The sequence below is a fragment of the Triticum aestivum genome, chromosome 7A (assembly GCF_018294505.1).
Source record: "Triticum aestivum cultivar Chinese Spring chromosome 7A, IWGSC CS RefSeq v2.1, whole genome shotgun sequence".
Lineage (NCBI taxonomy): Eukaryota > Viridiplantae > Streptophyta > Magnoliopsida > Poales > Poaceae > Triticum > Triticum aestivum.
In genome coordinates this window covers 10521104-10531365 of record NC_057812.1, presented here as the reverse complement: position 1 = coordinate 10531365, position 10262 = coordinate 10521104, and the positions used below count along the sequence as shown (strand labels likewise).

The 10262-nt window shown below is 43.7% G+C and overlaps 1 protein-coding gene across 1 annotated transcript; it reads right to left on the bottom strand.

Moving 5' to 3' along the window:
• Nucleotides 1–9018: 9018 nt before the first annotated feature.
• Nucleotides 9019–9527, bottom strand: LOC123147987 (brassinosteroid-responsive RING protein 1-like). The gene has a single exon (XM_044567323.1). It carries the CDS (start codon nucleotides 9508–9510, stop codon nucleotides 9019–9021), a length of 492 nt encoding a protein of 163 aa, XP_044423258.1. The 5' UTR covers nucleotides 9511–9527.
• Between the last annotated feature and the right edge of the window lie 735 nt (nucleotides 9528–10262).

The window sequence follows — 10262 nt, the reverse complement described above, 5'->3', positions numbered from 1 at the left end:
GGAACATTCGCTTTGATGAGATGATCAAAGCGTTTGGGTTTACACAGACTTATGGAGAAGCCTGCGTTTACAAGAAAGTGAGTGGGAGCTCTGTAGCATTTCTCATATTATATGTAGATGACATACTTTTGATGGGAAATGATATAGAACTCTTGGACAGCATCAAGGCCTACTTGAATAAAAGTTTTTCAATGAAGGACCTTGGAGAAGCTGCTTATATATTAGGCATCAAAATCTATAGAGATAGATCAAGACGCCTCATAGGTCTTTCACAAAGCACATACCTTGATAAGATATTGAAGAAGTTCAATATGGATCAATCCAAGAAGGGGTTCTTGCCTGTGTTACAAGGTGTGAAATTGAGCTCAGCTCAATGTCCGACCACGGCAGAAGATATAGAAGAGATGAGCATCATCCCCTATGCCTCAGCCATAGGTTCTATTATGTATGCCATGCTGTGTACCAGACCTGATGTTAACCTTGCCGTCAGTTTGGTAGGAAGGTACCAAAGTAATCCCGGCAAGGAACACTGGACAGCGGTCAAGAATATCCTGAAGTACCTGAAAAGGACTAAGGAAATGTTTCTCGTTTATGGAGGTGACGAAGAGCTTGTCGTAAAGGGTTACGTCGACGCTAGCTTCGACACAGATCTGGATGACTCTAAGTCACAAACCGGATACGTGTATATTTTGAATGGTGGGGCAGTAAGCTGGTGCAGTTGCAAGCAAAGCGTCGTGGCGGGATCTACATGTGAAGCGGAGTACATGGCAGCCTCGGAGGCAGCACATGAAGCAATATGGGTGAAGGAGTTCATCACCGACCTAGGAGTCATACCCAATGCGTCGGGGCCGATCAAGCTCTTCTATGACAACACTGGAGCTATTGCACTTGCCAAGGAGCCCAGGTTTCACAAGAAGACAAGGCACATCAAGCGTCGCTTCAACTCCATTCGTGAAAATGTTCAAGATGGAGACATAGAGATTTGTAAAGTACATACGGACCTGAATATAGCAGATCCGTTGACTAAACCTCTCCCTAGAGCAAAACATGATCAACACCAGAATTCTATGGGTGTTTGATTCATCACAATATAACTAGATTATTGACTCTAGTGCAAGTGGGAGACTGTTGGAAATATGCCCTAGAGGCAATAATAAAAGCATTATTATTATATTTCCTTGTTCATGATAATTTTCTTTATTCATGCTATAATTGTGTTATCCGGAAATCGTAATACATGTGTGAATAACAGACACCAACATGTCCCTAGTGAGCCTCTAGTTGACTAGGTCGTTGATCAACAGATAGTCGTGGTTTCCTGACTATGGACACTGGATGTCATTGATAACGAGATCACATCATTGGGAGAATGATGTGATGGACAAGACCCAATCCTAAACATAGCACAAGATCGTATAGTTCGTTTGCTAGAGTTTTCCAATGTCAAGTATCTTTTCCTTAGACCATGAGATCGTGTAACTCCCGGATACCGTAGGAGTGCTTTGGGTATGCCAAACGTCACAACGTAACTGGGTGACTATAAAGGTAGACTACGGGTATCTCTGAAAGTGTCTGTTGGGTGACATGGATCAAGACTGGGATTTGTCACTCCGTATGACGGAGAGGTATCACTGGGCCCACTCGGTAATGCATCATCATAATGAGCTCAGAGTGACCAAGTGTCTGGTCACGGGATCATGCATTACGGTACGAGTAAAGTGACTTGCCGGTAACGAGATTGAACGAGGTATTGGGATACCGACGATCGAATCTCGGGCAAGTAACATATCGATAGACAAAGGGAATAGCGTACGGGATTGATTAAATCCTCGACATCGTGGTTCATCCGATGAGATCATCGTGGAGCATGTGGGAGCCAACATGGGTATCCAGATCCCGCTGTTGGTTATTGACCGGAGAGTCGTCTCGATCATGTCTGCTTGTCTCCCGAACCCGTAGGGTCTACACACTTAAGGTTCGGTGACGCTAGGGTTATGAAGATATGTATATGCAGAAACCCGAATGTTGTTCGGAGTCCCGGATGAGATCCCGGACGTCACGAGGAGTTCCGGAATGGTCCGGAGGTAAAGAATTATATATAGGAAGTGCTATTTCGGGCATCGGGACAAGTTTCGGGGTTATCGGTATTGTACCGGGACCACCGGAAGGGTCCCGGGGGTCCACCGGGTGGGGCCACCTGTCCCGGGGGGCCACATGGGCTGTAGGGGGTGCGCCTTGGCCTAGATGGGCCAAGGGCACCAGCCCCTATAGGCCCATGCGCCTAGGGTTTCCACCATGGAAGAGTCCATGTGGTGGAAGGCACCCCTAGGTGCCTTGGGGGGGAGGGAAACCTCCCCTTGGCCGCCGCCCCCCTAGTAGATGCCATCTACTAGGGCCGGCGCCCCCCTGGCACCCCTATATATAGTGGGGGGGGGGAGAGGAGGGATTTTACACCAGCCCCTGGCGCCTCCACCTCCCCCCGTTACGTCTCTCCCTCGTAGTCTCGGCGAAGCCCTGCTGCTGTGACGCCCTGCATCCACCACCACGCCGTCGTGCTGCTGGATCTTCATCAACCTCTCCTTCCCCCTTGCTGGATCAAGAAGGAGGAGACGTCTCCCGTCCCGTACGTGTGTTGAACGCGGAGGTGCCGTCCGTTCGGCGCTGGTCATCGGTGATTTGGATCACGTCGAGTACGACTACATCATCACCGTTCTTTTGAACGCTTCCGCTCGCGATCTACAAAGGTATGTAGATGCATCCAATGACTCGTTGCTAGATGAACTCCTAGATGATCTTGGTGAAACGAGTAGGAAAATTTTTGTTTTCTGCAACGTTCCCCAACAGCATGGTGGCTCGTCCTAATCACCATCTGCACTTCAGCGAACCCTAGCCATACATGCAGCACCGCTGCACCGGTGACTGCCCCTATGATATATCGGCAAATTGTTCAATTTACCTATAATATCTTCTCAGTTAGCCATTTAATTGGTATTGTATCCCATGTTTTTATTTATTCTGCTATGAAATATTTGTATATACATTGCACATGGCGTTTATCCAAATATATGATACTTGTGGTGTTTGATAGACCAAAGTAAAATTTCGCTTGTGGTGTGCCCAGGCTTTAGCAATTCGCTAGCTCCGCCCCTGGTAAAAATAGTCCACATAATTACATGCATGTACGTACAACATGCTTACCTTAATGTCTCACAAATGCATGGGTAACTTCAGCAGTATGCTTTCTAGAAGAAAAAAGTTGTTGGGAGATCGCGATCAGGTTTCCCTTCCCTTTTATGTCTGCAGTTTTTCTTTCAAGTGAAGAAGGGAGAGACCAAGGGGAGAACGTATCAGCTTTCCTTTCCTTTTCTTAAGCAAACCGAGAGATATGACTGTAGTTTTTTTCTAAATGAAAAAGGGAGAGACCAAGGGGAGGACGACTGGCATAGGGGAGCACGTCTCTTATTTCATCCGATGGCTACAAACGAACTATATATTAATTGGACGGATGTAATTTCTTACTTTCTAGGATTAATTGTGGTGACTCATATGGTGCTTCCAATTAGTAAATATAAGATATTTTGTATTATAGTTGAAGATGTTTTGTGAAGTAAATCTAGTTGATAAAAATCTGAATAAAGCACAAAAAAGACAAAATCACATGCATCCATCAGTTGAATAATTTGTTCAATTTATTTAGAGATAACAAAGATGTAGAGATAAAAAACACAAAATCATGCATGTCCCCTCCGGCAGCCGTGCGGCTGTTGAAGCAGCCGCCGCCCACCCCAGACGGGCTTTCTGTCGCCATCAGTGCTCCGATTCACCGCCGACCGGTTTCTTCCACCTCACACGTAACGTGTTCAACAAAATTTCCAAAGGTAAAAAATCCTGCAGACTATGAGTTTTACCCTCGATGATAAATAATTTTCTTTGGAAAAAAAATGTTTAGAGTGGGAGCAATGTGCTGAAAAAACAGGAAAGTGTGTGTCAGTTCACTACTAACTCGAAGTTTGGTAAAGATTAGTTCCATTCCTAAATGGAAGTCAATAAGCTACCTGCGTACACAAATGACACCAAATTAGGATTAGAAGTTTACCTTGAACATTTGGAGGGGATGAAACATGCATCTGGCACAATTCTGAGACTTCGGATCTATGTCCACAGTGGGTGGTGGAAACACATGACTCCACTTTATAGCCGTTCTCTCGGTAGTGGTGTTCTTCTCCATTGGTTTGGCAGATATAGAATTTTGACAATATTCAATGTAAAAGATCAGTTTAAAATTTAACGGCCCGCAAATTGTTCACTGTAAATTAGAATTAAGCCTCGTTATCTCTCTGATTTGATTAGACAAACCAATTCACCAAACCAAACAGTTTAAAAAGTAGGCAAAAAATTGATTGATTTTTTGACATAAATTTGCTGGCCTAAGCGGAGACTTCGGTCTACAGTCAATGTCGGTCGCGCGCAACGTTTACACCGTTGACTGCCTCGCACCTATTCGGCTATTTGATGGACGCTCGTGTTGGTACCTACTGTCTACCAAGCTGCGACTAACAACGCCATAAACAATGGTGAACCAATACGATACAACTCGATGGCGGCCTGGCATTTTGCATGCCGTGTTTCAATGTTCGGCGAGTCATTCATGCAGTGCCGTCATGTCACGATGGGTTAGTCGGACAGTCTGGCCCGAGCCCGACATGGCCCGAAGCACGAGACTTGTGTTGTCCTAGGCTAACCCGGCGAAGACTCTGCATTAAGTAGGATACCATAATCACATATTTATACTAATATTTTTTTTATTTTCTACACCTTATTATCACGAAATTTGACTAGTATTTACATTATGTTTATCAATACTTACTACATATCTGCATCGGTAATATTTTAGAATTTAAAAATTGTTGGCATACGTGCAACAAGAAGAGTAAGATACTATTTTATTTGGAAATTGTGTTAATTTTCGTGTTATAGCGTAATTCTTGTATTACTCATGTTGTGCGCCTCATTGAGCCCAGGATCTGGACCGAACCTAATGAGACAACTGGTGCATTCACCGATCTAGTAAAGTTTCCAAGAGAATGACCAACTCTGTTCTATTATCAATAAGAACCCTCTAAAACTACCATTAATCTGTTGAATATACAAGCAACTTTCCATATGATTAATTCACGAATACTGTAGGTGTGGCGTCTAGCCCGGGTACAACAATAGCCAAACAGCCGCCGCACATGTCACTCCGGGGTGTTATGCTGGTGCGCGTGTTTAGAACATGTAGCAGAAACACATGCATATCTACCAGGAAATTTGCTTCCTTTTTTTTTTGCAAAATAAAGACCTAGATCTATGGGAAATACACTTTGGTTCCTGGTTGTATATACACCCTATATGGGGATTTTTTTAATAATTAAACAAAAAGTCAAAATAGTTCAGAAATATTTTTAGATTAAACTTGACTTTGTTTTGCACTAGTATATAATTTTCATGAAAAAAACCAACATTGACTTCAGGGCAAAAAGACAAAATTTATTTGCTACTATAGGTCACTATTCACACTATGTTGACTGAAAATTTGTCTTTTTTGAAAAGAAGTCAAAGGGTGATTTTATTTTTGTGAAAAGATTCTCACAAGTACAATAGAAGGTCAAGTTTATTTCAAAAATATATTCAGATTTTTTGACTTTTTGTTGGCTTACTAATTTATTTTTCCACATAGGGTGTATATACACCCAGAACCAAACATTCCCGTCCCTAGATCTATTATAAAGGTTCCTAAAAAGTACAAGGCATCTTAAGCATAATAAAGATTTACAAGCCATTGACCAGTTTTTTTAGAAAAGAAGATTAATATCTGTAATACCATATTTATATCATTGGATCCATTAGAAAAGTATTTTCATACTTATTATTTTGTATTATGGATGATCATATTTCATTCTGTATTTTTTGTCAAATGTACATATGTCCGACTTTTAAAAAAGTTGATACACCTTATATTCGAGAACGGAAGGAGCATAAGAAAGTATTTGGCACGTGAGACTGTTAACAGTCCCTCGTTGATAAGATTATGTGGATACATATACTTTCACTAGTATACGATTCGATTGATGACTATATTTCACAAGTTATGGACCTAACCCTGAGCTCGGGATGTGAATCACCGAGTCGGGTAGACCCACTTTGAGATACAAAGATATCGTCATGTATTAGTCTCGGGTACAATGTATATGTCATATCCAAGACCTGAGGTCTTCGCATGTAATTAGGATGTGGACCGACTTAGTGTTTATTAAATGCTACTCTGTAACTATATAGTTATAAGGGTAGCTTCTAGTTTAGTCGTAAAACATGTCGTGAGACATGGTCGGCTAAGATAGGATTTTCCCCTCCAGCTCTGAGAGATGTTCTCTGGGCGCTATCGATTGATCAAATTTGGAAAACATGACCATGCGACTTGTGTTAAGAAGAGATGTCGATCTACCAACAAGGATGGCAAGTACTTGCCTTAGCTTCACAACATATATAGTGAAGAAAAATAATGTTGCATATGACCCATTGTTAAGGTTCGTCGATGCATACTTGGGAGTTGGCACATTCTACTATAAGTCACTACCATCATGCCAGATGAGAAGTCACTTGGTCTATCCAGACAACCATCTAGTAGGACCAATGCTGAGGACTGGGCTTGGATTTTTTGGCATGGCACAAGGTCTAAAGACGAAGCACGGTCCATGGCACGACATGACCTGAGGTATGATGAATCGGGCAGCACGACCTGACGATCGAGGTCCTAGGCCGTGTCTGGCCGAGAAAATGGGCATCCGACAACATGATTAGACGAGTTGGCACGGGCACGACCCAACACGAAACACGGCCTGATAAAAACTAACAAATGAACAGATGCAACATTGTCAGAACTAACACAGAAAACTACAATATGTCCCCACCACTAACTCTATCTCTTTCCCTTATCTCTTCAAGACTCCATGCATGATGCAAAACACACCCGAATAAATCCCTGAGTTAGTTAATGGCGCCGTCGTGTCCACTGTGTCTGCTATAGCTGGTGGTAGGTCCTACTTTCTCTCAATTACAACCGAGGTCACTGGTACAATATCCAGCTCGCGGTGATGCCCCAATGACAGAAACTGATGGCGACCTGACACGGTAAGACCCGACGATGCTCTCCCATGTTGCGTGCCGTGCAACGCTCGGCGAGTCATCTTTGCAATGGCAGCATGAAAAGATGGGTTAGTCAGAGTATCTGCTCTGAGCCCGACATGGCCCGAAACATAAGAGCTCTGCTAGGTTGACCCGACCCGGACAAGCCTATGCATTATGTAGGACTCCATAATCACATGTTTATACTAAATATTTTTATTTTTACACTTTATTATCACAAGATTTGACTAGTATTTATATTATGTTTAACAATACATACCACATATCTGCATTGGTGATATTTTAAAAAAAATCATTGGCACACACAAACTTGCATCTTTATAAATGCAACAAGAACCGCAAAAATACTATTTTTATTGCAAATTATGTTAATTTTTTTATTATAGTTTAGGATGTTTTATGAAATAAATCTGGTTGATCCAAATCTAAATAAAGCACAAAAAGGACAAAATCACATGCATCCATCAGTGGAGTAATTTGTTCAATTTATTTAGAGATAGCCAAGGATATACTCCCTCTGTACCATAATATAAGAGGGTTTAACACTACGCTAGTATAAAAAAGCGCTCTTATATTATGGGACAGAGGTAGTAGTTCGCATGGCTTGCACACACGGTGTGCTAGACATTATACATGTATTATAGTGTGGTTAGATGTGTTTGTGGTTGTTTTATTATCTATAATATCTTGCTAGAGGATTCTATGATGCACGCATCTAAGAAGTATATTGTATTTCAGCGATCTCTTATTTGAGTATTAGCCCAGTTAATAGTATGCCCCACACATCTTCATGTATTATTTTTATATTAACAGATGAGTAACAAATATATGGTGGAATAAAAGTTGTCCCCTTTAAAAATGAAAACCCCCTCAAGGAAGCAGATATTAGTGGAAGAATTATTGTACACACAAGAACCAAAATTGCGTGTCTTGGTAGGTATGCGGCAACCATATCATCTGTGTTTAGACGTTAGGTTTAGCTTTTTTTTTCGTGAATACGCAAAGCCTGTGTATCATTCATTGATAGGAAGAAGAGAGTACAATTGTGAAAAAAAGAAGGTGACGCTAGGGCACAACGTGCACAAGGATGGCGCCATCCCTAGCTTGAGCAGAACAGAATGTCGGGTTGCTCAGCCCAACCACAACAGCGAACTAGCTACGGCAGGAAATTTGTAAGCCCCTTGGTACCCGCCTTCGACCAAGTCTTGGCCTCCTCCTTGATACCATGCGAGAGGCACGTTAGGTTTAGCATAGACGATAAATTAAGGTAATCCGGTCGAATCAAAATGCATTTGCAAGAAGGTGTTAATGTACAAAATATCTACTAAACTGTAAACATGAATCATTTCCAAACCCCCTGAGAAGCAGTATTAAAGATGAAAAAAAGACATGATATTGCTAAAATCTTAGCAGGACGGAAAGTTAGACTAAAAGCTAGTACAGGAAAATAACTTTTCTCAAGAACCCCTACAGATATACAGATTCACCCCTCCATCTCCTTCATGTTATTTCCTGGTGTGTGTGTGTGTATATCTCCATTTGGTGTAGGATTTTAGTTGAACGAAATCCAAATTAACCGAAGTGTGAACAAGGAAGTAATCTCCATCCCTGATGATGTTATTGTGAGAAACTCTACAAAGGAGGGGCCGATCAGAAAATATTTCAACAGCTCACCGCCATGGCCTCCAGGGCCCATGCTATGGCTAGGTTTGTTTCCAGAAAAACCCAACCCAAAGCAATAAATTGGAAACACTCTGCTCAGGAGTCAGGATTCGGCTGCTGCAGTCGCCGGATTATGCGCAAACAACACACGGTGCCTGCGGGCTGCGGCAATCACGACGCCGGGAGGAGCGGCAGCGGCACCGGCAGGAGGAAGGGCGGGAGGAGCGGCGCCCGGCAGAGCGGGCAGGTGCTGTGGCCGTGCGCGGCCCAGCGGTCGAGGCAGGCGCGGTGGAACACGTGTCGGCACCCGCGCGGCCGGCGCACGCACGCGGCGGCGTGGAAGTCGCCGAGGCACACCGCGCAGCTCTCCGGCAGCAGCAGATCTTCGCCTCTGGCGCTGGAGAGCCCATCGAAGCGCTTGGCCGGGGAGTGCTCCTCCAGCTCCACGAGGCAGTGGTCTTCGTGGTACAGCTCCTGTCTGCGGTGCTGGTCGGCGATGCCGGAGGTTGTGGGGTGGTCAAAGCTGAGGTCGTCGTCGACGCCGGCGCCGACGAGGCGGAGCGGCCAGGAGTAGAGGCGGCGAAGGCGGGCGATCAGGACGAGGAGGCTGAGCAGCAACCTGGGCACCTCGCACTCTGAGAACACTGGCGCCGGGAATCCCATTAGCTAGCTGATCTCGGTCGTCGAAGAAGAAAATAATTCTTTGGCACTCTTGCAGCCCAATCGAGCAGAGTTAGAGAAAGCGGAGTGGTGGCACACGAAGCTACCACCGGCTGGCCTTTATAAGGAGGAGCTAAAGCTGGACATAGGAAGGAGAAGAGCTTTGTGAGCGGCATGATGCAAAAATGGATGGCAAAGATAAGGGGTACCACGTAGCCTGAGCTACAGAAAACCATACTCAATTAATTAATTATGAAGGTTGTGAGTCGATGATCGAGATTAATGCCTTGTTAATGATTATTTGGGTGGTGGGGTGAGTCTTGTTGGCAAACTCACGGACCGAATGGAGCGGCTGCCGGCCCGACTCTTTTTTTTAACACAATACAGACGCAAGCACTTATATACACGCGCATACATTCATCTTTATGAACGCACACACGCACACTCTGGTGGGCCGGGATACCACAGTTCCTCTAACCATCCAACCACAGGTTGGTTCGCACTAACGACCAGACTCGGCCCTTACTCCTTCTTTGATCGAATGTTCTCCATTTAACGTAAAATGGACACTTCTCTCTTCATGCCCTATAATACTAATAGTTTTTTTGCCGGAATAATACTAATAGGTATGCATGTGGAACGCACGATCCAAAATAAAAAATATCTGATTTTTATTAATCTATATTTTGTTTTTTTCTTTTACTTAATTAGTCTTGCAAGCGTTTTTTTAGATAATCAGAACTCAACTTGGACGT